The 27703-nt window shown below is 43.4% G+C and overlaps 1 protein-coding gene across 1 annotated transcript in view; it reads left to right on the plus strand.

The window, feature by feature from the left end:
• ccdc102a (coiled-coil domain containing 102A) overlaps window positions 1-27703 on the plus strand; it is a 101353-nt gene that overhangs the window by 60349 nt on the left and 13301 nt on the right. Inside the window, exons 5-7 of the mRNA XM_036586448.1 lie at window positions 226-342; window positions 3257-3466; window positions 27464-27634. Of these exons, the coding sequence (XP_036442341.1) occupies window positions 226-342; window positions 3257-3466; window positions 27464-27634 (498 nt within the window). The remainder of the gene's footprint in view (window positions 1-225; window positions 343-3256; window positions 3467-27463; window positions 27635-27703) is intronic.

A 27703-nucleotide genomic window follows, 5' to 3' on the forward strand; every position in this document is an offset into this window, starting at 1 on the left:
AGGGGTGAGAAATGAAAACAACTGAAGACCGACTGTCACAGAAAGATGGAAACAAAGGGCAGCTGAGCTTCTGAATAGTCGGTACAGAGACGAAAGAATTGTGAGGGAATTATATGGATGTGTGACTGCAAGACTAACACTTCTCTTTGACTCTTTCCATCTCTCTCTCTCTCTCTCTCTGTCTCTCTGCTTCTCTCTCCTGCTCTCTCTCTCGTTTTCTCTCAGCTGAACCTGCTGAAGGAGGTGCATCAAGATGAGCTTGGCCGCATGTCTGAAGATTTGGAGGATGAACTTGGAGCTCGCACGAGCATGGACAAGAAACTGGCTGAGCTTCGAGCAGAGGTGAAAATCTGACACATACATGCAGACATTTATGTATTTGTTTATTAATGACTCAGCATCATTGCAGGTTTTTAAAAATGCCATGTTGTTAAAAACAATTATTTTGCTGTTACAAGGAAACATTGAATATAGTTAAAAGAACAGTTGTCAAACATTTTCTCAATACTGTATAAATCTGAAATAAGTACACACAGTTTCATTTCGTGATCTCTTGGTTCTCTCACTGGGTTCTCTCAGTCCAGCATCTATGAATGACTGACTTGTTGAGTCCCTTGTTTGTCGGCCTGTAACCTCCTTTCTGAGAGGTTAGAAAGTCTCTAAAGTCTGACTTTTACAGTTTTGGCAAATTGCAGACACTGAATGAGAACGAAATCTAGATAGTAGAATAACTGAAATTTGTAATGTGTAGTTATTTTAAAAGCTGGCAGTGCAGAAACGCTTTAAACCTGTTACATATAGGACCCTACACTCTTTAGGTTTAGGTTCATTTTGTGGTCATTGACCCACATTTCTAGCTCAGCGTCTGCTGGGAGAGCAGGAGGAGCCCAAGACGTTCATGTCTGCGCCTCATATGGTTGACATTTTCAGTGATTTGCTTTATTCAAAAGGGCACAATTTATTAGTGCTAGAAAAACAATGGGGCCAGCCGAGTTCCTTGGGCAGCTCCACAGGTTGAATACTGGGAAACTTTCTTACATTCAGAGTCAGAATCTTGCAGCAAAATTTGCCATTTCGAATGAAAACATGCATTTGGTGTGATTTGTGAAAAGATTTGAAGAGCTTTCAATTTTGGAAAGGCGAGGGGGGACCCTACTGCCAGGACCCCCCCTCACCCCCCACCCCCCTTTACAGCAGCAGTTCACGATTTAAAGCAGGTTCCTATTTACCCTGTTTTTTCTCAGATGCTACAACAGGGTTAATATGTGTAAACTAGCATTGTTTAAAACCAAAAAGCTTAGTTTTCATCTGAAATGATGCCGTTGTTCATACAACATGTTGATTCCTGTGGATTTACCTGACCATCTATGAACTGCTGAAGGACTGTCGGCTAATAAAGCCACCAACTTCAATCACCAGGGTCCAAGTGTGATGTACCAGTATGGAGCCAGTAAAGTCTCTGGGTCGACCGAAAGTGTTTTTCAGGGCCGATATCAGTGCAATTGTTTGTAAACGAAAAGGCCGGTAATATACAACATATAGGGCCGGTATTCATTTGCTATAATTTGAAATGTATAGTGTAAACATTCACAGAAACACAATTCCTACACAAAGTGAACAGTAATGGAACACATTATTATACTAAAGCCTTTAAAAAAAAAAAAACTCATGCAGCTTGTTACCCATGTCTCTCAAAAACACACAGACACAATGGTTTTACTCAACACATGGTCCAGCCCTCGACCCGTCCGGTAACACTGTGGGTTGGGGGTGAGCGATATGACATATCAGTATCATATCAGTATACTTAGACATTTCCACAGAACACTGTATTATGAACACAATGTACTGAAAGTTCATGTACAATGATTTTAATTCAACATTTTACATTCTGCACTGCACTAAAACAGGACTGATTCTCCAGTTAATGAAACCTGTAGCTGGTCAGTGTCCATGATGTCCATGATATGCTCAGAAAAGTGTACTGTTTACCACAATAACAAAATTTATTACGATAGAGATAAAATACCGTCACATTCCCCCCCTTAACGGCCGGCGGGATGTTGAGACCGGGCAAGTTAAAACTCAGATTCCGATGACCAAAATGATAAAAACTGGCTCCATTTATCAGCTTTGGGCTACACTTTGGTTAATGTTTGTTTTTTACTTGACCTCGTCACTTTTTCATACCTCACAAGTGTGTATGTCTGAACGTACACATATACGCACATTTCATAGCCCATAAACATAAGCACTGCTACCTCAGGATGCACTCTGATCCGACTCAGATGTAGATGAAGCCCAAATGCCCCCAAAGGGCTTTTCATTCTCTGTCCACTGTTTTTCCAGTTGTTCTCTTCTCTGCAGTGTTTTTCTCTCCCCTTTTATCAGTTCAGCTCAGTCCTCTGACTGTGAGGACCTGCAAGTGCATCTTCACTATCCGCAGTCTGGGGTTGGTCAGGTGAGCTTCACAGGAAAATATAAAGGATTGATCTTTAAAGAGCCCCTCTGCTCCACTAGCTCAGCATCTTTCTCGTCCCATGTCCCCAAACCCCCAGCACTGACCAGCAAACTACGGCATCTCCTGTCTTCTCGAGTCGTTCCTGTACTGTTTACCGCTGTACGGAATTACAGCTTGTATAACAGCATATGAATGTTTAATGCTTGGTCAGTGTACAGAAAAGGGAGATAAGATGGAGCCGACGCCGCTGTGCTCGTAGACTGTGTGCCAAAGGCACGCATTCCCATAAGGCTGCTCTCAGTGTCAAGACGCAACGTATTGGAGAGCCTTTATGTAGCTCTTGATTATTCTGTAATGACTCTTTCAAGTAGTGCGTTGAAGTGATATTGCCGTATCTCTCTGTTCACGTACAGCATAAAAACGTCTCACAGAATAATAAGAAAAAAGCGCGATGAAAAAAAATCTTGAAGGAATCTCAGTTACCTGCTGAGGGGTGGGGGGGGGGGTTCTACTTCATCAGATGGTTTGAAATAGGTGAAGCGTGTCTGGAAGTATGCAGAGTAAGTAAGATTGTTTATCAGATGACATGAAGTGTTGATTTTTTTTGTGTCTGTGTTTTTGCTGTGTAGAGCAGCTGAATCATTGATTTGGATAAATGACTTTTACTTCAGGAGTTCAGAACAGGTTATCTGACTGTTTGTATTTGACACTGTGTTATTACCTGTACTCCCTCCTAACGCAGCTCCAAGCGTGGAGTGTGTAAGTTTGTGCCTCTGTGTGTGTGTGTGTGCGCAGATGGAACGTCTGCAGGTGGAGAACGCAGCGGAGTGGGGCCGACGGGAGCGGCTGGAGACGGAGAAGCTGGCGCTGGAGCGCGACAACAAGAAGCTGCGCGCCCAGATGGAGGACCTGGAGGAGCAGCTGGCGCGCAAGCGCAGGCAGGCGGCCAGCGCCCTGGACACTGACCTCAAGACTATCCAGAGTGAGCTGTTTGAGAGGAACAAGGTGAGAGCAGGAGAACATTGACCGCATCACGACCGCTGCAAAGCGAGAGGTGCTGACCATGAGGTCAACTTAGATTCACTTGTCTAAAATGAGCAACTTTAACTCACATGTTGCGGTTAATTCACTGCTTTATCAGTCAAATTTGACAGAGCAGCGCTGTGTGAGCTGGGCAGTGGGGGATAATGCAGGTCATAATTTTGGTGGACAGAGGCCGCCTTACATAACACTTAGACATGACTAGTGGTGTAAAAGGGTGATCAGTTACCCGTTCAAGATGACAGCATGTAGTTACTGAAATTACTTTCCAGTAGGGCTGAGCAATATAATGGTATTTAAAGTTATCGTGATAAATTATGTCACAATATCTTTTTCTGAGCAGAAAACATTGACTAACTGCATGTTTTATTACAAAGACAACCTAATTAGTTCAGTTTTAGGGCAGGAAAATGTTGAGTACAGGTCACTGTATTTATAGTTTTCAATAGTATTTTTTAAATTTGGCACTGCTGGTCTGTTTTTGTCTGTTTCAACTAATTGAAATGAATATCATGGCATATTGTGTATCGTGGAAATTTCTTGAAGCATCACGATATTATATTTTTCCGAAGTATTCTTTATTTGTTGTTTCACATTAAGTTGGAAAAAGTCACGCCGGTCAGTACTTTGGCACAGACAATTTAACTATAGACACAAGATTTTTAGGTCATAATGAATTTAGTTTCTTAAGTTATGACCCAGTTTGCTGTTTAGGATGTACATGTTCACAAAATTCAAAGTTCTATTCACAATGGCGTCTCAAATCCGATACATTATATTTTTGGTTTATTAGAACATTCAACATTATTAAGGTACAATATCTAAAACAAAAGTTGTACTTTATGGTTTTCTGGTCTAATGTTGTAGCCGCAAGATACTATTTTAGTCCCAAACTATTGTATTAGCCACAAGCTAACATGCTAGTCACACAGTACAGCGATACGATGTGAAACACTGAGCAATTAGATGTGGTTGTTACATCCCTGTTTATAATATTTGTGTATGAGTAAGAATTACATATTATCTATAACAAGGTTTTGTGCCGACATTCGTTCAGGTTTTTACTGCACATTCAGTTATTACAGTTCATCACTTCCAAGTTATTACTAAATATTAACAAATTATTAAGTACTACACAAACACAAATACGTGTATGTTTAAAGCTTAGTCTCAGTGGATTTATGATACACTAGTATTCATCATTTTTTCCATCTCCACTGTCAACCCTAGACCTGTTGATAAGAATCAAATCACACGTAGGCAGTGATGTCCAAATATCACTGACTACCAGTGATATCCCACCCTGTCCTCACCACATGGCACGCCGAAATCTCCATTTGCTTATCATATCGCACAGTTGACCGCATCTTCACTTGGCCTGCAGAGACCTGTGCACCCAACTGAGGCATCCCCGAGTGCCACAAGCCATTGCAAGGCATCCTGGCAGACATTCATGTCCGCCCTCCGTGAAAGAATCGCATGGCTAAAGAGAGAGAGACAGATGGAAAGCAGCTAAAACCTCGAAAACTCCCACTGAAATGTGCCTCCAGCATGACGGCTGAAAGGCAAGTGTCACAGGAGCCAATTAGCCCAGGTACTGCTCAGAATTCAGTGGCTGTCATCGAGCTGTAGTAGCCCTTATCCATCAGGAGCAGCAGCACCTGTCCTGAGAGGCCCGTTTCCTTGTGACGTCGACCCACTGCTGGACTGCACTCATTCCTATCAGAGCCTAGTGAAGTGTGGTGGTGCCATATGTTGGTATGATACAGTACGTTTTATAGTGCTGCCCCTCGCTGAAGAGTTTCTTGGTCAACCAAATGGTCATTTTTAAATAGAGGATCAATTTATAATATATATAATGGATAATGTTTTCATTTTTAGCACAGTCAGCCACAATTTAGCATGAGTGGTACATCATAATCGGTGTTTAAGTAGAATAGTTTTCATTGCGGAATTCCACCTTCTACAAATCATCTTTATAAATTTCACACAAAGGATTTTCTTTAGAATGTCCTGATCGGAGTACTTTAACATGGCCAGATAATTAGGGTGAAGGTATGCAACGTTGCTTATCAATAAGACTTTTTTCATTTAAAATGAATACTGTGACATTCTGGCTTGATTGGCCTGCTTTTTAAAAATTACCGTTTCATTATGTGTTTAATATCTGCTTGATTTATGTCGTTCATGATTTGGCTACCAGTTACTTTAAAACACTGCAGTAAAAGTAACTGCATTCAGTGAGAACTGATATTTTTTTCTTTTGCACTACTAATGTGAAATAACAGGTTTACAGTGTTGTGAATGTGGTATAAATTCATATTTCTGTAAGGCATGTACAGTAGCCTGCTCTTTTATCTTTGTTTTAAACATGCTGTTAAGCACTGGTTTAAACCCAGGAACCGTGCGCTGAACTAATGTTGGTAAAGCATAACACTTTTGTGATACTTCGGTTTTTAACCAGTTGTGACTTGCAAGTGAAAATGTGGTGGGTTTGTATTTTGTACGTAGTTTTGGTATATAAGGCCTTGACCACAGCATCATCTGATGCAGCTGACCGAGTTAGGGAGCTTCTCAGATGCTACGTGAGGAGAAAAGCCAGGCGCTTGTTCTGGTGTTCATGTTAGGCTAAGGGTATCTTCAAAAGACCAGCCATTACTTTATCTCTTCTGACTCAAAAGTGGACTACTAAGTGTGTTTTGCACTGTTTATACGTTGTGTTATCTGCGCTTATGTGAGGCATAGCAGTAGAACGGCGATGACCAAACTCATACCTGAAGAAGGGTTTATAACAGAGGAACTGGTTCTGCCCTTTTACTTATATTACTTATATATGGCAGTCTGTTCTCAGAGTTTGCCAATGGCCCCTAAAACTTGTTTAAATCTGCTGACCTAGGAAGGGGATGTACACGTTGGCCGCAGTGGAACCTGTCAGCGTGTAGAACGTGTGGTACTGTTTCTATCATCCGATAAAAGATGCATGAGGCTTCTTTTATTGTTGGAAGAGCAGTGATTCTTTCTTGAGCCGCTGTGATCAGATCAGTAAGAGCTTATTACTGACTGTTTAATCAGAGCCACAGTAAAACATGACTAATGTGACTCTTGTATTCCTGTTCATGTGTTTGCTTGTTCTAAGTGGTAGTTGGTGAGACAAGAAATACAAATCTACAGTTTTTTCTTTATATATCAATCAATACAGCAACAGCACTGAGAAATCACTGTACTGAAAGAACAGATAAAATGACAGAAATAGCCACATTTTTGCTTCAGCCCTAAAGGGTTAATTAGCTAGTCCATTTTAAGGGGGCTGATGTGTTGCTTGTGGGTCAGTTTCTAACACAAAAATGTGGAGTCAGCGTGTGCAGGTGCCTTTTCTGTGTTTTTGGTGTATTTCCTGTGCCGGATTTCGTGATTGGTCAGGTCATTACTGCCATTCCAGTCTCGCAGATCCGGTCCTGCTGTTTCCTCTGTGGTGTGACACGTAGGCACAGTAGACTCGAGATAAATCTGAGTCATCGTTGTCTCTCTTCATCTACCTCCCTCATGACGGCTCTTTCTGCATTCATTGCTGCTTTGTGCGTGTGCCTGTATTCGAGGCTGCAGCTGGAATCTGAGCAGCGCTGTGAGGATATCCAAACATTTCGAGTCGGGGTCTTTATGAGCTGCATTAGAGCTGTCAGGGATTTATTGAGTGGGCTCATAGCAAACCTCGCACAAGCACGGTGAATCATTCACTCGTCTGCTCTCCTCCACTCACACGCAGAGCTGGAGAGCAGGGTGATTAGCTTTGGAGAGAGATTTAGGGAGTGTCAAAGTAGTATGTGGATAATAAAATACAAGAAGATGAGCAAAACTGAAGAAGGCATGCCACTCAAAAATGAACATGCCGCTCCTGCTGAAGAAACGTGATAACAGTGTCAGTTATGTGCCTGTAGTTCCTTCAACCCCTCAAACTACAGGCGTATTCTTCAGTAATTAATTATAACTTATTATTCGATAAAGAGTGGGCAGATCAAATGTTAATAAATTTGATACTGTGCTGGGAGGCCTTTGATGCTGTCACACAAGAACCTCATATTTCTGTTTTGGTAGTTTGTAGTTTTTGAAAAGGTAATACAATTTTTTGTGTTGAAATTTTTGATAAATGGACCAGCAGAACTGGTTCAAAATTACCTTGAAAAAATAGGTACATCAGTTTCCTTTACAAGTTAAGAATGTTTTCCTGTATAGCGAACATTTTGGAGACACAAAGTTTTGTTCAGACAAAAATGACATGTTCCCTGCTTTTTTCTGACACTGGAAAAAAAAAGATTAAAGGCTCTATGTGGCATGCGCCCGCCCCCTGGGCCCCGACGATGACGGCCGCGAGAGCCGGCAGGAAGGCGGGACCCGAACACCCAGCGGCGACGAACCTCGGCCGCGACAGCAGGGAGAGAGCCGCGAGTGGGGAGGGGGCGGAGCGCAAAGCCCGAGCTCCTCCGATTAACCCGAGTGACGGCGGGAGGAGGAAGACGACGACGGTGCCGGCAACGAGAGGCACCAGGGCAAGGAGCGAGTCCCAAGCTCCGCCGCCTGGGCCCCGCCCCCTGTTACGCAGCGAGGCCGCTCCATTACACCTCACTTTCGACCCGGGCGGCTGAGCTGCCAGCTGGGGGCGGTGACGAGGAGGCGGAGCAACGAGCTCTCGTTCCCTCTCGGCTCAGGTGCTCAGAGCGCCTTTTAAAGAGCTGAGAGGGAACGAGAGCTCGCTGCTCCAGCCGGCTCTCGCGGCCGTCATCGTCGGGGCCCAGGGGGCGGGCGCATGCCACACTCTTTTTACTGGAAATTAAGTACATCAAAGGCTGGTCTTTGGTACAGTACTGTACATTAAGCTGTAACCGTTTTCTGCATTCAGTCCCATAAACGCTGGCCATTCAGGCAATGACAAGTGTTATTTGTTGTGTTAGTTTCATTTTGGTCCTGAATGCTGTGGTACAACTGGTTTTCCCGTGGCATAAAGCTTTGAAAACATTTTATAAAATGAAAACCTAATATATAATATTGTAATTGATATGTGCAGTAGAGCTGAATGATTTGGATAAAAATTTGGAACACTAACATATCTTTCTTCTATGGCTTTAAGCTTGAATGCTGAACGTAGTGTGCTAGTCTTGTGGTTGTGTTATCATGGACACGTCACGCAGGTGTTTGGTCGCTTCCTATTGGTCTGACTTATCTACAGGCAGTTCACCAGCTCCGTGTTATTTGGTTAAAAATTGCAGCTCTTGCGATTTGATCGATATAACAACGATTAATCTTTCAGCTCTTGTGTGGAGGATATTCATATTTTATAATGCTTAGAACCACATTTTTAAACTGAAACTATCGTGTCTATAATTACCAAATTAGAGCTCACAAAGAGCTGAGAAATGCAGCCAATAAAACAGCTTTAGAAACTTATCTGTTGCACCTGCCAAAGAAGGTGTGCCTGACGGTTCATTCAGTGTTTGGACTGTTAAGATATCTTTGGTTTGTAAACAAGCCCTACAACAATTGGGAAGCAGACCAAGACTGACTCCTCAGTGAGTCTAGATATGTTGATGTGCATCAGGGTTCTTACTGTTTCTAACGCACCGCACTAACAGAGCAGCTGTTAGCAGGGCTCGTTTTAATTTACCCAAACCAGCCACGTGTGAACACACCCCAAATTCTGGTACGTTAAGTAGTACCAAGTATGAAATATTCAGTAACTGAAATAAAACTAATATGTAATTAATATATTGTCATGAGACTGAGGAGCTCAGTGTGCATCCACATGCAAGTCTCGTGGAGTTTAAGGGGTTAAAGCCATACTTGCATGGGCGCTATTGCCAGCTGTGCCGGTTGTGTCGTGCTAGTGGCCGTCCTGTGGTCTCCGAAAGCTGGAGAGATTGATGAGCTTCTCTCAGGGCTGCTGGGGCAAATGGGTCGATGAGGACAGGACCGAAAGGGCCAGGCAGCAGTGCGATGAAGACGGCGCAGCGTTACCAGACAGCAAGAACAAAGTGTGATTGATACTGAAATCATCGTCCTGTCCAGTCCCCACTCCCTTTTCTCTTTAGCTCTGGGTCTCTCTGTTTTTTTTTTCTTTTTCTCACTTTCTCTCACTGTAACTTTCACTGTGTTTCACTCTCTTCTTCAGCTCGCGGCTGTAGATTGATGAGCTCTGTCACCGTGCTATTCAGCCCAGCGTGCCCAGAAGATTGGGAATGGGACTCTGAGGCCGTGCTCTTCTGTGTCTGTATATGAGTTCGAGCTGCACAGTGGATCGTTTGTTAATTGTTATCACAATACTGGCCTTTAAAGCAGTGATAGATGTGCAAAATGTAAATAACCTTGTTTAACAATATTACATTAATGGTTCATCAGTACTGTCTTATGCAAACATTTGGGCGCCTGCTGGTCAAATTACATTTGTTTATTTTCTAAGTGAAAATAAGTCAGATTATCAATAAATCATCATTTTGCAGAAGTCTATGTTTGTAACATATTGTATGGTACTTCATAATCGCAATATGCAGCAATTCAAACACACTATGGTGTTTTTGTTCATACCGTGCAGCTTTAGTGCGAACGCGTGTCTCAGAGCTTGGAATATTTGTCCGACCCTGGCGAGAGCCGACTTTTAGAGTTACATTTGATCACCTTCAAATATAATTCCTCAAATATCTTTTGGCTTAGATTTCCTTTCTCCAAAGGGTTTAACAGATACTGACCTTTACCCTTTAGCCCTGTTTCAGTATTTCTCCTTTTTTTACCTCAGCTTTTATAACATTTTTGATCTGACGCTCTGGAGTGGTTTGCATTGTTGGCAGTGAGGTCCACAAACCCAACACGTACATACGAAAGCAGCTGTGAGCATCAACTTGGTAGATATTAGCAGCACCTGCCTTCGATAAACCCACACATGTGGGGGAAAAACAAAAGCAAGTAAAACAAGTTTAAAAGTGAATATAAAGTGGTTTTGGTTGGGTTTGGACCAGATTTTGTTAGGCTCAGGTTGGGTTCGAATTCAGAGCTTGGTGCTGTAAGTCAGGTCTGACTCAGGACAGAATGGTCTCGGGATATATTTGGGTTAAGACCCAAAATTTGGGCAGATTGAAGCTCTAGTGTGTTTGCATTTGCGTCCTGGTTTGGGTTATCTATGCCATAATTTCACAAGCCAGGTGTGACTGTCGTGAGAAAGCCTTGAGGTCTTTATTGCCCAGCTTGGCCAAGAACCGTCTATTTTGACAGGAAGGGTCGTTTGACTGACAAACAAAACTGACCCACATGAAACAAAATGGTATACCTGTTGGATAATACGCATAATATGTCTCTGCTGTCTGCTGAAGTGCTTTCAACAAAACTCGTCTGTAACTTTTAAAGACAGAGTGCAGTGATATGCAGTGCGGACATATGACGGTTCCGATAGTTGTGGTAATCTTGGTTTAAAGCATATATTAAACTGTCCATGTACCTCTAAGGCTGAGACTACCCACACCAACAATAAGGCATTGATTTGATTCCGTAGATAAACTTTGTTCACACGCTGTTCTGTCTGTGAGTTGAAGGATTTGGGAGGAAGTGCATTAGAAATACAGGAATCCTGCATCAGTCCTGTTATAATGATCAGCCTCAGAGTTGTGAGGTTATACAGTGACTCAGAAAGGCTTTATCAGGCTGACTGAGCCTCTGTCAGCACTCTGACAGAGAATAGCGTGGGTAGATACACACACACACACACACACAACACACACACACACACACACACATATGCGCACAAGCACGCATGGCTGCATTTCAGCAGGGCAGGTTGGCAGAACGTACACATCAAAGCAGGCCGAGGCACCGGAGGTAGAGCTTGCCTTCCGCCATCATAGCCGCTCCCATCTCTGCTCTTTTTTATTACATGCACACACGCTGCTTTACTCGAACCCCTAACCTCCCACCTACACTGAGGGGGGCTTCAGGACGATGCACGTGGCCATGTGGGTGCAGGACTGAGTCAGTGTCCAGATAACCATACAGAAAGTGAGCAGTGTAGAGAGACATAAGGAGTGTAGCATTGCTAGGCAATGTTGTTAGTAGAGGTCTCCCAGTATTGATTGTTCGTTGTGCAGTCAACTCTGTGGAGAAGTTCCTCCACACCAAAACCATGTCTTTATGGACCTTGCTTTGTGCACAGCATGACTGCGCCCCCTGCTGGAACAGGAAAGAGCCTTTCCCAAACTGTTGCCACGAAGTTGGAAGTGTATAATTGCCTAAAATGTCTTTGTGCTGTAGCGTTAACATCACTCTTCACTGGAACTAAACCCTGAAAAACAGCTCCAGACCATTATCCCGTCTCCAACAAACTGCTGCCACTACGCTTTCCGGTAGGCAGCGTTCTCTGGGGGTCATCCAAACCCAGATTTGATCATCAGTTTGCCAGCTAGCGAAGCGTGATTCATCACTCCAGAGAACACGTTTCCACTGCTCCAGAGTTTAGTGTCAGAGTGCTTTACTCCACTCCAGCCAACACTTGGCATTGCACATAGTGATTTTAGGCTTGTGTGCAGCTGCTCAGCCATGGAGACCCATTTCATGAAGCTCCCAATGTTCAGGTTATTTGCTGCTGTTGCTTCCACAGGCAGGTTGGAGCTCTGTAGTGAGGTTTGATTTATTTATTTAGGCTATTTTTGAATCTAGTGTTACAGTATTTTAGTTAATCACCATGCTTGGCTGCTGCCGTGGCTGCAGTGTTTTTTTCTGGGCTGCTCACACATTACAGTCATGGTCAGGTGAGCTCGGGTTTACGCAGATCTGTCTTTTTAGGTGATGTTAAAAATGACACACTTCCATATTTTTGACAGCCCTGCGCTGCAGCCTCCACTATCTATAATTTCTTTTAAGGAAGAATTCAGATTGTTATAAAAGAACAGTTTAAAGCACATGAACACTAAATAGGTAGAAAGCTTCCTTTGTGTAAAGTCTAGTTAACCTAACAACACTGCATAAAGTTCCTTTTTGGTGTAAGTTTAAGAGTTGAAAGCAAAACCAATCAAAATAAGCTATTTTGGATTTGTAAGACTTTCTTTTTCAGCGGTGAGTCCCAGCACTCAGAGCGCATGGATTCATTAACTTTATTAATGAAAACCTAAAATCAGCAAATACAGTGATTGTGTGTTATATTTGATAAATACACTGATATTTAATTTTGTCAGTTTGGTCCAGCAGTAGGTAGAGCTCAGAGATGCAGAGCACAGAATGTTCTTTTCATTTCAGGACAGATTGTGTGAGGCTGAGGTTGAGCAGCTTTGAACTGGAGTCAAAGTCTCTCGCTTCTTCCTACATCAAAGCGAGGGGAGTCGGTCCACATGAAGGTCAAGTTAAGACTGTAGTTTCCCATCTTGCCCTCTCCCTGCAAGTTCATCATGACGGCAAAGCAGAATCTCTCCATTCTCTTCTTTTTTTCTTTTCTTTACTCTCTCTGTCTGCATAACTTCCCTTACTGACTTTTCACTCTCTCTCTTTCTCTCTGTCCTCCTTCTGTTTTTCTCCCTCTCTTCCTTTCTTTTTTGTTTTTCCCTTGCTTTCTCTTTCTCTTTCTTTCTTGCTTTCTTTCTTTTTTCTCTTTTTCACTCTCCCTTTGTTTCTTTTTTCTCTTTCATCTTTCTTTTCTCTCTCTCCTCTCTCTCTCTCTCTCTCTACCACATATCAGTGTGCAGCTGTATTTTTTCATATCACATCAACCTGCTTTGCAACTCCTTCCAACATCAGTCCAGCTGCCAGCTCATCCACACAGATGTTGCTCCCCTTCCTTTTGCTTATAGAGGCAGAGTTGACCACTCACCAATCACAGTGATTAATGAGGCAGCATTGAGTGCTCATCTGTTTGGAGTTGCCTGCTATGGCTGTTTCATTCTGATGGAAACACGCTTAACAGTATTGACAGACTGTGTGTGAGAGGCTTCTCTTTGTACCCACTCCAGCATGAAAACGACATATGAATGTGGTGTCAGTGGACGTGAGTGTGTGTGTGTGTGTTTTTTGTATGTACATTTTCAGGTGTGTGTGTTTGTATTTATATACATTTTCAGGACAAAAGCAGAGAAAAACAGGGATAACCTACAGCATCTGTCTAAAACATGAAGGTCCTGGTTGTGGACGGTGAAGCAGTTCATCCAGTATACTGATTACAGTTCTTCAAACAATGTTGTCATAACATTTGTACTGGAATGCCACAAATAAGCGCCGGAAATCAGCAAACAAACAGTGTGAAACACACTAAGGAGAGCCTGTGTAACTGTTAAGTCAGGGATGTTGCATTTCAAGCCATGTTTGGAGTAGAAATTAAAAAGGCAGTGGCGATTTGATCACCTCTCGTCGTGTGGTCAGTTACAGACTGAGATAGTCCGGTTTATTGTAGAGTTCGCCAAGGAATGGATAGGAAGAAACTGTCGCTTGGGTTAGCTTAGCATGGACAGCAGCCCCCTAGACGTGCTTCTGTTTCCTCTCAAACCACCTGCGCCGCCACCTCCCTCTGTCAGCAGTGTCTGATGGGCATAGATGTAAGCATGAGTGTACGAGACAAATGAGACTTTTAGCACCGTTTTTGCCAAACCTAGACAAGCCGATGTGTGCCTGCGTGTACTCATCTCATCAGGGTTATAGTCAGAAAGCAATGTTGATATAGCTGTTTTACATTGTTCAGTTCTGTTTTTACTCACACTGTAGGATTGACTTCAGTTGTTAAAAACGGAGCTTAGGAAACATGAAGGGACTTTACTTTTATAAAAACATCTATCTTAGTAAAAAGTAACAAGAATTTCTTGTTTTTCAAAATGTAGATTAAATCTTGTAAACTACTAATGTGGTTCCAGGTGTGTTCTTGATGCCCCCAGCCACCTCATAAAATAGATACATTCAATCACCAGCAAACCTGATAGAACGTAGCAAAAAATTGATTGTCTGTTTTGTATCTGTCTATATGGAACCCTGTATGTATGTATGTGTGTGTGTGCACCGATCAGGCATAACATTCTGACCACCTCCTTGTTTCTACGCTCATTGTCCATTTTATCAGCTCCACTTACTATATAGGTGCACTTTGTTGTTCTACAGTTACAGACTGTAGTCCATCTGTTTCTCTGATACTTTGTTAGCCCCCTTTTACCCTGTTCTTCAGTGGTCAGGACCCCCATGGACCCTCACAGGCTGCTGGAGTTTTTAAACACTGTGTCCACTCACTGTCCACTCTATTAGACACTCCTTCCTTGTCAGTCCACCTTGTAGATGTAAAGTCAGAGACGATAGCTCATTTGCTGCTGCACAGTTTGTGTTGGTCATCCTCTAGTCCTTCATCAGTGGTCATAGGACGCTGCCCACAGGACGCTGTTGGCTGGATATTTTTGGTTGGTGGACTATTCTCAGTCCAACAGCGACACTGAGGTGTTTAAAAACTCCAGCAGCTCTGCTGTGTCTGATCCACTCAGACCAGCCCAACACACACTAACACACCACCACCACGTCAGTGTTACTGCAGTGCTGAGAATGATCCACCACCCAAATAGTACCTGCTCTGTGAGGGTCCATGGGGGTCCTGACCACTGAAGAACAGGGTAAAAGGGGGCTAACAAAGTATCAGAGAAACAGATGGACTACAGTCTGTAACTGTAGAACTACAAAGTGCACCTATATAGTAAGTGGAGCTGATAAAATGGACAATGAGCGAAGAAACGAGGAGGCGGTCAGAATGTTATGCCTGATCGGTATGTATACGTGTGTGTGCGTGTGTGTGTGTGTGTGTGTGTGCGTGTGCGTGCGCGTGTGTGCGTGTGCGTGTGTGCGTGCGCGTGCGCGTGCGTGTGCGTGTGTGTGTGTGTGTGCGTGCGTGTGTGCGTGTGTGTGTGTGTGTGCGTGCGTGTGTGCGCGTGCGTGTGCGCGTGTGTGTGTGCGTGTGTGCGTGTGCGTGCGTGCGCGTGCGTGTGTGCGTGCGTGCGTGTGCGTGTGCGTGTGCGTGTGCGTGCGTGTGTGCGTGTGCGTGTGCGTGTGTGTGTGTGTGTGTGCGTGTGTGTGTGTGTGTGCGTGTGCGTGTGTGTGTGTGTGTGCGTGTGTGTGCGTGCGTGCGTGTGCGTGTGCGTGTGCGTGCGTGTGTGCGTGTGCGTGTGCGTGTGCGTGTGTGTGTGTGTGTGTGTGTGTGTGTGTGTGTGTGCGTATGAGCTCCTGCAGCGTGCAGCTGCTACATCTGGGCTAAAGCTGGTGTGAAATGGATTGTCTTGCGTTGAGGTTCTGGGCTGCTCCTTCAGGAGCTTCTTATTTTGGCATGCTGTGTTTGTCTATGAGAGGGCAACCTTTACTGATTAGGGTGTCTCTCACACTCTTTCTTTCTCTGTTTGTTTCTCTTTTTTGCAAACCACATCAGGTTTTGAGTCTGAAAATGACACAAGTTTAAAGTTATGTCCAAAACCAGCCCAACATCATACAAAGTGCCGAATAAAGCCTGAAATGTTTAGTGATAGCAAACATAACAGCTGTCATTAACGCAGATAAATCAAATAAAAATATATATACAATAATATCACAGCATGAAACAATTAGCTGTCAAAATGTTTATGAATTACACATATAGCATTACAATGCTTTCAAATGGGATCCCAAAGTTCTTTAATCTGGGAAACTAATGCGATGTTTTCGCACTGTGTTCGGCTGATACAGCGAACATCTGAGCTGAATTGATTCGCTGTTTTATTTCCGGTGCCCATTTTTTCACAGGCATTGTTATTTTGGACCTTGGTGCTAAATTCTGTCAGCAACAAAAGTGGGTGACTCAAGCATGGCACATTAAAAATATGTAAATAATGTAATGCTCCGCCCACAAATGCATTCATTCCTGAGATTATACAGGAAACCTAAAAACTACGCTTAATTATTTATTTTCATAAAGATTAAATGTGAAGTGTGTTTCTACTGTAATTACTTTGTAAAAGTTCTCATAGTTATTATTTTTTTTTTTATTATTATGTGATCAAGCAAGTCCAGCTCAGTCACTGACTCCAAACTCCAACCTAAATTCATTAGGATGAATGGGAAACGTTCACTGTAAGGCTCGTCCTGCTTCCCAGCAGGTGCTGTGAATGAATGTGTTCGTAGACAGGGCATAGTTAAATTAACTGTATTCTCATGTAGCCAACTGCCCTTTTGTGCTCATGTATTTATTTGGTTGTACATCTACAGGTCACTCAGCTGGAATAGTTGCAACCAGTTTGACTTTGTTGAGCTGTGTGATGAAACATCCAGTTTAAACGTGAGTAACAAACCACAGGATGATATCAAACAAGATCATTTCAACTGAAATGACTGTTTATTAGCTGGTAACCAGTTCAAGCATTATTATGCAAGAATTGGCGTTTTTTGCTCTTGGGCTCCCCCTACAGCTGCAGAGTGTATTTCACTTTTACGCCACTGTCTTGAATACCAATCACGCTGTGAGCGCCCCCTCATGTACACATGCATTTGTTGAGGAGCTGAAGGATACAGAGTCTGACTGCCCTTCGCGTCCACGCGCATCACGTTGCAAACTTTCAAGGCCTATTTGGTGTGAGATTGACAAACACTGACCAAACTTTTTGTTTTGAGATTAATTTATTCCTTTGTTGTTAACTCTGTGAGATAGAGATCACACAGATGAGGTAACGGCCTGTGGTGTTGGTGGTGTAGTCTTTCATAGATAACACTGGCGAGGTTGGACACTCTGCTGTCAGGTTGTTGTTGCTTTCCTGTTAGCCGTCAGTTTGTCTTGCATCCTTGTTTCTCTTTTATTGCTTGTCAACAAGTAAAAGTCAGTCTGAGATTTCCTGTCGCTCGGTCTCTCCCTCTTTTTCCCTTCCTCGCTTTCTCTGACATCATCTTCAGTCTCTTTGCAGCCTGCCATGATGTCCACACTGGGAATACCGAGCTACTTCGCATCGTTAGCTGAAGAGCCATAGCTGTTGATGTGTGGTGCTTAAACCATAACGCATGTCACGCAAGAGGTTTTGTGCTGCTCCTCCAAAGTTACATAGTGCTATAGCAGGCCTTTCGGGCCCAGAGTGGCAATGACAGATATGCCATTCACTATTATAAGTCAAAGTACCATCAAAACGATTGTGAAGCTGTTATTTTAAGGTAAAATTGTTACATGATGTCGCTTAAACTTCACTTGCTAGCCTGGTAACTTTTAGAGCAGCAGTGTTTGTTCTTCATCGTTAGCCTGCTGTTATTGTGTTCTATGTAGGTAGGTTATTAATATTCTCCTCTCTTGACACCCTCTAATTTTACACAGCTTAGATTCCTTTGAGACCCAGTGGGAGAAAATTATTACAGAAGGGAAAGACAGATACAGCTGTAGAAGATTTTATACAGCCAGACTGCTACAGTATAGTTGAATGTGCTGCATTTAACTTTGAGGGGAAATTCCACTGCAGTTTAGCATCGTTCTGGCGTTGAGGTGTAATCAGGGTCTTCAGAGTTTGTTGATGTGAAATGGTGAAATCTATAGAAACTTCTCGATTTGGATTTCTTTACAGTGCTGATGATAGGAACCAGGGGTCGCAGGGTAGTGCAGAGTATTTATAACCGTCTTGTGTAATAACTGGATGTGACATTTACAGGCATTAAAGCTTTAGACACCTGATTCCTGTCCCCAGTAATGTGATCAGTTCTGTCTCTGTAAGTTTCTCTAGAGTGGTCCATTTCGTATCAGACCACTCTGAATGACTTTGTTTACATCTTACATCTTGACATGTCGGTGGAATTTGGAAGTTGGAAATTGTTTTTAATTCTACTTGCAAGTTTCACTATTTAAAGCCAGCCTAAGACTTTTGAACAGCGCTGCGTCTAGACAGTTGTTTTGTGTGCTGAAGTGGACGTCGGTGTCATCTCATCGGCTGCTGCTTTACATGGCTAACTCAGTGTCCTTCTGCCGACTGTTTGTACAGGGAGTTTTCGCACATCAGTCACTGCGCCTGCATCATCCCCTGATCCCAGACCAGTGCTGGAAGGGTCCTATTAATGCAGCTCGGCAGTGCGATGGCCAATCTGAATCATTGTGCCTGCGCCATCCCCTGATCCCAGAACAGTCTGAAGGGTCCTATTAGTGCAAGTCACCAGTGTGGTGGTCAGTCTAAATGAGCCCATTAGCACCTGCTGCTGCAGCTTATTTATGAGCCGCTGGAGCTAATGCCCCAGTTAGCTAGCGCTGACAACATGCCATTACTGCTGATCTACAGCCCTACGCTTGACCCCAAGGAACAAAGGACACTCTCTCTCTCTGTGTGTGTGTGTGTGTGTGTGTGTGTGTGTGTGTGTGTGTGGTTGTGTGTGTGGTTGTGTGTGTGGTTGTGTGCGTGTGTGGTTGTGTGTGTGGTGTGTGCGTGGTTGTGCCAGAAAATGTGTGGAAGTCATTCTTCCGACAGAACTTTGATGCTGTAAAGATTGATGTGACTTCCATTGAAACCCGTCGGGGTACTTAATAGTTGTGAGGGCACATTTAAGGCATTTGTAACACAGAATTTAGTGGGATTTGCTTTCAGAATGTTTTCGGTCATTTAGAACAAGCCATGTGGCTATACTTGTCTTTGTCAGGCTGTCCTGACACCACATTCTGTGCGCTAGGCTCTCTTTATTTGAGGAAGAGCTTTTGGTCAGCAAAAAGCCGTCCTCAGTGGACCAGGAAGTGGCGGAGGAGGAGGAGGAGGAGGAGGGAGAAAGGAGGTGAAATGAAGGTTAACTGGTGCAGGCGTTGTACAAAAACAGACCGAGGGAAAGTGAGAATGATGAGCAAAATGTGCTGAGAATGAGAGAGGTGGTTATTCTTTATGCTTAGAGAGAGTAAAAGAGAGAGACACGGAGGGAGGGATAGTGGGACGGTCGAGGACACCAGTCATGGAGGAAATTGATTTCAGGTAATGAAGAGGTGAGCAGGAGAGAAGGAAAAGAAATTGCTAATTGGAACTGGAACGAGGAGATGGGTGAGCTAAGCTTACTTTGGTTTCTGAGCACAGAGTTAAAGGTCATGCGGTCAGGAGGGCTAGCGCACTCAGAAAGAACACACCAGTGCTGCTGAAGCTTTTAAGTACGGCATTCTCACCGCCGCCAGCAGCCTCCCGGCTGTACACCTGCTCATGCTATAGCTGCAGGTGAGCACAGCCCCCAAAGCCAGGTCAGCACGGGTCAGAGTGTGCATGTGTGAGTGATGTAGTAGGCGAGCAAACTGGTTTGGCAAATTCAGCGTGCAATGCAGTCTACAGTGTCCTTTAGCTGAACCCCGTCTTATTTCCACGTTATGGTCTTAAGGTTATGGTATTAAAGTAGAATGACGCACACACAGCCCCACACATTGACACTTCCATTTTCTATATAGCCTCAAATTTCATATATAAGTGCTAATGCTGCATGTGGTGGTGGTGCCACTGCAGTGGAATGTCCTCTCGACTGTCGGAGGGGAGCTAAGCTTCAAATACCAGACAGTCCTTTGTCTTATTTGTGTATGAACTAGGGTTGTCATAATAGCTGAATAGCCATAAATAGCTTTAATACCCATATTAATATCAGTATTTCAGATATTATAGTTACACCAATAGTTACGATGTGAGCAGCGCTTTCAGTGTAAATCACGTGGATATTTGTTGTTTGTGTTTAATAACGTACAGTAATAGTGTGGATGCTGAGGGGCATTTTCAGATGCTGTGGCTTTAACGCTCTCCCTGATGTGTTTGACACACAGAAACCTGAGACTATGGCTCTGTGTCAGTATTCCTTTGGGGGCTTTCGCTGTTCTGTGACGTAGACTTACAAAGACTCTGTTGAAGTCTGGCACTGAAATGGCTTTGATGGATCTTCTGGATGTTTCTGCGCTCCCTTCCTTTCCCTCACATAGGCTTGATTTGCTGTGTAAGTGAAAACAGTGGTTCCTGGTCCTGAAGAAGCCCTGCCTGTTTTGGTTTTCCTGTTTTCCTGCTCTGACACACCTAATCCAACTAATCAGCTACTTAACACACCCTTCCTGAGCTGGAGTTTGTATGTGTCACTTGGAAACCATTAAAATAGGCAGAGGAACTTCACAGGAACATCAGGATCAGGAGCCACTGCACTGTAATTGAGTCGAATAGAGTTACTGAAATAGTGAACTGCAACCATAGAATGATTTACAGTGTCGCACGTGAGCAAACTGTCCCCTTAAAGTCAAATACAGCACTGAGTCTTTGTTTTTGGGCAGATTGGGGCAGAAAGCATTTAACAGCCTCCCTCCCACAGCAGCCCAGGGCAGGTTTACGTCATATTTATGTTTATTCATTCAACATGCTTTCACGCAATTCTGAGTGTCTCTTTCTGTTCAGCTCTCATTTTAAGCCACCAGACTTTTGCATGCGCTGCAAATGCTTATTTGGATTTCCGTGCCCGTCAGCGTACAGAGCCGAAGTGTGTGTGCATGAGCGAGTAACGACTGCCCCAGTCCTTCATTTCTCACCTTCTGTCTTTGCTGGCAGAGTGAATTTCTTTATCATCATGGATGATTCATCAGGCCAGGCCATGATTTATTCATCTGACCCTCTCTTTCTCCTCGCTGCCCCCTTTTTTTTTTGCTTCTCTTCACTTTATCAAAACACTCATCCAAGACCGAAATTATACCCTGGATGAAAATTTAAACCTTTTAAGTACAGAACACTGTTGCTCTGCTCTGGGTTCTGCTGAATTTTTGACGCTCTTTTTTATTTTTTTATTTTTAAACGTGATATCATTTGCGCTACTTCTCCCCAGTTAACATCCCTTTTGAATATACTTTCCTCTTCCCTCTCCTCTTCAGTTCCACTCTTGATCTCCTCATATTAAGCTATCTGTAGCTTTTGAATCATATTTTTACTTTGATCCTGTTCAACATATTTATCTGTAATAGCGCTCTTCTTTTCCTCTCGCCGCCTTTTCTCGTCCCGCTTCATCACTGAACCACTTTTTACGTCTTTGTTCTCCATGCGCCATCCTTTCATTTCACTAAAAGCCTTTCAGGATGAAATAGGCTTTGTTTTGGAGAAAGAGTGCATACATGCTTCAGAGGACGTCGTTGTTTAGTTGAAGTGATTTTACTGTGCTTGATGAATACAGATTTAAGAGAAAGAACTGATTTTCTTCCCAGACGAGCACCAGTCACAGTGCTTTGCTGTCTACCTGTGGGATTAGGTTTAATCAGCTTTAATCCATTTGATTTTGCAAAACGGCATTTATCTCAGTGCTGCCCTTTTTTACCTCCGTAACACATACAAACACAGACACACACAGACACAGTATTGAAGGACGTGCTCATTGCTGGGCAGTGTACCATCTGTACTGGTACCGGTGTCATATAGCAGTATTGATTTATAGTTTTGTTGGTATTCATGCATGATAAAGAGCTACATTTATGACCATGTATGTAGGGCTGGGCAATAAAACAATAACGATAAGTATCGTGATATAACTTTTCCTCGATAGAGCGATAAGACAGGTTTGATAAATGTTCGATATAATACACCGTTCTCACACTTCCACGTTTTAGCGAAAGCCCTGGTGGCGTTTTCTACTGCAAGGAAATTGACACTACGCTGCTGTCGCCAGGAGAGGGCGCACTTCCAAATTTTTCGAGGGAGGGGGCCACGAGTAAAAAAAGGGTCGCCAAATATACTTTAGCAACGGCTGAAACGCGGAGTTATACAGTCCCTGTTTGAGTGGAGCGACCGGCGATCTGCTCTCCTGTGACCGAGTCTGAGTGACGAGGTCAGTGGTGTAACTGTACTGTCCTACGGTGAACTCACCTCTTTCCGTGCATCCTAACAACTTTAGCTGTGTTAAATCAGGTCTGCAGCGCCGTGTTGCAGCGCCAAACCGCCATATTTTAGTATTAGTGCATTCTCGAGCAGCGAAAATGAAAGAAAGAAGTGGTTCATGTTTGAAAGTAAACTGAGGAAGCTGTGAGGCGTCGGAGAGCGGGAGAGCGCCGTCTTTCCAGGCTAGCTGTTTTTAGCTGCTGGCTAATTGAAGCGGCGCTCCGGCACAACACGGTGAATTGATGATGCTGTAGATCAAACAAGACACAAAATCACCGCTTTCAGTTTAAACATGCCTAAAAGGAGGACTCTGTGACTGGTGTGAGAGATTCACACTGCAGATAATGCTTTTACACAGCGAGCGTCAGATATACTGCGGTTCACCCCTCAAACTACTGCGATAGCATAGAGAAACCCAGCCGTCTAGCTGGTGTCTGAATACTGTGATCTGCTCTGACATGGATGTGGTAGGAGTGACCGCAGTGACCTCCCGAACCGAGTTGACGTTGTTGAGAAACTAAAGAGTTTAGCTCTGTTGTTGGCCACTTGTTTAGCGTTTGTAGCGGGGTAGCCGAGCGCTCGACACCAGACAGCTAAAATAATCTGCTTTCTTTCTTAAATCATGACTATTACAAAAACTGCAGTTGTGCTTTTCCAGCTGATAAAAACAGCTCAGAAACTTTCTCCCACTGTCCCAAGACAGATTAGTGAAATGTTCTACTGTTTGCCGAGTGTTTGTCCTGATCAGCCCACAATTAACCCCCCAGGAGCAAAATCAGCCTTCAAACGTGAAAGAAATCATGATTTGACATTTATCGCGATGTGTATCGATATCGAACGATATTAATTTTGTTTATCGTGATAACGTTTTTGGCCATATCGCCCAGCTCTACATGTATGTCTTTGTACTGGATGCTTCAGGTTATACATACAAACTAAATACTGCAGGTTTGTTTGGTTAATGTTATGTTGTGAAAGGTTCCTTTTAAAGGAGCTGTAGTTTAGGGGGCAGTCGTGGGCAGGAGGTTAGGGAACCAGCCTTGTGACCAGCCGGTTTGATCCCCTGAGCTGACAGTACGTATATGTGAAAATGCCCCTGAGCAAGGCACCTAACCCCCAACTGCTCCCAGGGCTGTGGGTAGGGCTGCCCACCGCTCTGGGCAAGTGTGCTCACTGCCCCCTAGTGTGTGTGTTCACTAGTGTGTATGTGGTGTTTCACTGCACAGATGGGTTCAATGCGGAGGTGAAATTTCCCCACTGTGGGACTAATAAGGGTCACTTAATCTTAATCTTTTACTGTTTTTGTGTAATTTAGTTTTGTTCATAGATAACAAATAACACCTTAATTCAGTCTTTGTATGATGTGTTTTACCTTGTCGATTCCACTGCTGTACAGAAAAGGTCATTTCCTGAGTTTGTATGTTAATGACCTCTGCAATTAAACATCTCAGTGGAGGGGGTGGTGTAGGAGGTGTGGCCTTTGTGCGGCGGTGGAGAGCTGAATAATGGCTTTAGCGGAGCACAGCATGAGGAGGCCATGTTTATTTATCTTTAAAGCTTGTTTGCTCTGAGAGACGCGATGTGGTCACCAAATCTTAAGCATGTGCCAGCTACTTGCTTTTGTTTACTCATTTGCCACGGCAAAGACAAAGCTAATTTTCAGTAGCACGCTAATGGGGTTTTCAGTATTATGTTAGAACTAAGCTAACAGTGGCGAATATTAATGTCTTCCTTAATCGCAGACATTTAAAGCTTTTAACAGACATTCGTGTAAGATGTCCTTTACTTCAGATGTCACAGTTTGGATGTTAACTCCCTCAGTGAAGATTTAAACTCAAGCCTTTCTGTTAGCCTGTTAGCTACATGCCCAACTTTCTTTACTGAGAACAGAATGTAGCCCAGTGATCCCATAGGAAGCCAATAAATCGACTGAATCGGACAGCGAAACGTAATGTTTGTGATATTATGCAGCTGTTTTACACTGTCCTGATCATCAGAGACGTCCTCGTGTGAAACAGCAGCTGCAACAGTATAAGTATGAAGGCTGGGTGAGTGGGTGTGGTTATTTGAGTGAGGTGGTGATGAGAAGGGAAAATATCCCCAAACATTAGGGATTTCACATTTGATGGAAGATACAGTGACAAGCAGCGTTTGTGTGAATTGGCCAGGAAAATGCAGCTTTGTTTTCTGTGTTTCCTTTAAGAGAAGCAGAACAAATCAAGCCATATCAGCTTTGTAAGACATTCCTTTAGTGAGGAGGACCAGCACTCAGGAAACGAGAGTTCATTAACGTTATTAATGCAGACTCAAACATCGTACGACCTGCTGTGCTATAATCGGAAAATACAGTGATATTGAGATTTATCAATACCGCCAGCTCCACATACTGAGCTGTGCGATTTGCTGGGGTTAACTGTAAAAATGCAAGTAGATCATGTCCTCTTTTCCTGTGACCCAAAAATCAATAGCTCACAGCAGCTTGGGACCCTGTGCGTGCCTTGTGTTGTGGGTTTGCTGTGTGTGTGAATGTGAAAGTAAGTCCGTGTGTGGGATTTCAGACGGAGGTGTATTTGCATATGATGAGATTCGAGATGCGTGGCTGGCATACTAGACTTCCATACATATACATGTGTGCAAATAGACTTTCTTTCTCCACACACACACACATACATACATACACACACTCATACACACACACACACACACTGTATCACACACCAACCCTCTCTGGCTGGCTGCTCTGGTGATGGGGGAGGTACATCATGAATGAGATTTGTCTGGCTACTTGATTATCCTCTTAAATTATTAATAGATTCTGGTGCTCCCTCTTTGCCTTTCCTCCCATCCCCCTCTTCCATCACTCTCTTTTTATCTCTTTGTTCCTTGCTGTAAAGGCCATGGTTCTCGTTGGTGTGTGTGTGTGTGTGTGTGTGTGAGAGAGAGTGAGTACAGGTCAGAACCCAGCAGGGAACAGCATACTAGGTCAGTTCTCTCCTGAACCCGGACTCGTTTACCACTGTTGTAACATATGAAGCAGAGTATGACCCTGACTGTGGTGTCTTTAGTGTTTATAAAGAGCGTCAGATAAATAACTAAAACAGATGCGCTGACTAAATTACAGGATGAAATGAAGAACATCAGTGCAGGTGGCACAATACAATACCACGTTTTGTTTTCTGATAACGATACTGATATTGAGACTGTGAGTATCAGCCAGTACAGATCTGATATTGTTCTGTAAAAACTACTTTAAAATGAGCTGTTTTAATTCAAGTTTCACCAAAGTTGAGAAAGTTGGCCATCATGCTCAAACTACTTAAACTCTACGACCTCACGAGGAGAAATACACTGTTACAGTATGACGTAATGTGTCTGTGTGCTGTTTCAGGCTGGATATGATAGAGAATAGAATCAGATTTATTCTTTTTTTTTTCTCCAATATCTGATCCAGCATTTTCTGCTGTTATCGGCTTCATATATCGATACCCGGTGTCGGATCGGTGTCATCAAAAGACAGCATAATGAATTAAGAACTCTTCTGCGCGATATGGCAATAATTTAACATTATTACTTACTCCAAGACATTTTCATGACACACAATATACGTCACTATTGTTTTTCTGAGGTTTGACAGATAAACCATCAGTGGCTCATTTAAAAAATGCTGTAATCAAAAACTGTAAATGCAGTGAGTTTTGACTGCTTCACTGCAGTTAAACAGACCTAATTAAGCTCTCTTTGTAATAAAAACCTGTGCCCAGTGTTCGTTAGGTACTGACGATCTCCCTGCTCAGAAAAGCATACTGTGACATGTGTATGATAGAATTTGTGTTTGGAAAAGTTTAAGAACATTTAGTTCTTTATATTTCAGTCCACGGTGATGCAGAAAAATATGAATCAGTTTGTTTGGCTGAGTCACTGAGCTCGTGAGTCATGGTTGTCTGTCTGTTAGCACTGAGAGGATGAGGGAGTGTCCCAACCAATTGGACTGAAACCACACAGGCCCAAACCATCAATTATTCATAACTGATATTCACGATCTGTTTTTCCGCGACTGAGTGCTGTATTTTCCTCAGTTGGGCTTGTAGTGCGGGGTGTTTCTTCTCTTCAGTATGTATAGGCGTGTTCAAAGTGCAGGAAGGATCCCGAAGTGGCATTTTCTTATCCATCTTGTCTGGTCTAAGTATTTGCTGTGTTATTCAGAACAAACATCTGGATCTTCTCAGGGTTTGATTGCTCTGGCCTGAGTAAATATGAAAGGTGATATCCCCATGTTTCCTTTTTGGCTGCTGCCGTTGATAGTTTTGGAAGGTTTACAGGACAGTGGAGTCAGTGATACCGAAGCGCCAGGATATCCGTGTCACAGCAGCTTATATTAAACATGAGAAGAGGGGCAAACATTAACATCAGAGCCATGAACTGCTGGAAGCTGGTTGACGTGAAACATTGCGTTCTTTGTTCATTGAGTGTTGTTTTATTTAGCGATTAGATGCGACTTTGGCTGTTCCCGGAATCATCCAGCTGTGTGAGGAGACGTGAGACAGTGTTTTATTGTGTGGTCAGCCGTATGTTCATCTGCTCTGTTTACATCATTGATAAAACCACCAGCTCAGCGAGGCCCATAGTCACACAGAGAAGCTTTCCAGCCCCTTAAGGATGTCCTTTACATTGTGACCTCATGGGTCATTCATTTCCATGCACATATCATCTAAGCTTTTCTTTGGAGTAGATGGGTTTGTATTGATATTGTGGACAGTGTATCATCTGTTAACCATTCTGGCAGTATTGGCCTTTGCAATACTGATATTGCAAAAAGCTGCAATATGTAAATGAGCTTCTAACAATTCACTGCGAGCGTTTAGCATTGCTGACCAGTCGCACATGATCAAGATGAGTTTCTGTTGTTATCTTCACATGATCGAGCAAAAATCATTTTGGTAAAAAAATGCACAGGAACGCATAAATGTGCTTTTAAAGTGTTGCAGTGTTCTCTGCAGCCGTCCAGTCCATCCACTGCCACATGCTTATAACACCGAAACAACAGCAGCTGTGCAGTTGCAGTTTATTGTGTAGTTGCTAGTATGAACACAGCGCTTTGAGTGTTAATGGGTTTGTCTGTGTTTGTGTGTGTGGTGCGTTGCAGGAGCTAGCAGACCTGCGGCACGTCCACACGAAGCTGAAAAAGCAGTACCAGGAGAAGATGGCGGAGCTGGCCCATGCTAACCGGCGGGTGGAGCAGCACGAGGCTGAAGTAAAGAAGCTGAGACTGAGAGTGGAGGAGCTGAAGAAAGAGCTGGGCCAGGCCGAGGACGAGGTTCGGCCACATGGACATGCTAGGGATCATAAATTTGCTGTGGGCAGCAGTCGACTAGCTGAGGACAGT

This window comes from Colossoma macropomum, unplaced genomic scaffold, assembly GCF_904425465.1.
Source record: "Colossoma macropomum unplaced genomic scaffold, Colossoma_macropomum, whole genome shotgun sequence".
Lineage (NCBI taxonomy): Eukaryota > Metazoa > Chordata > Actinopteri > Characiformes > Serrasalmidae > Colossoma > Colossoma macropomum.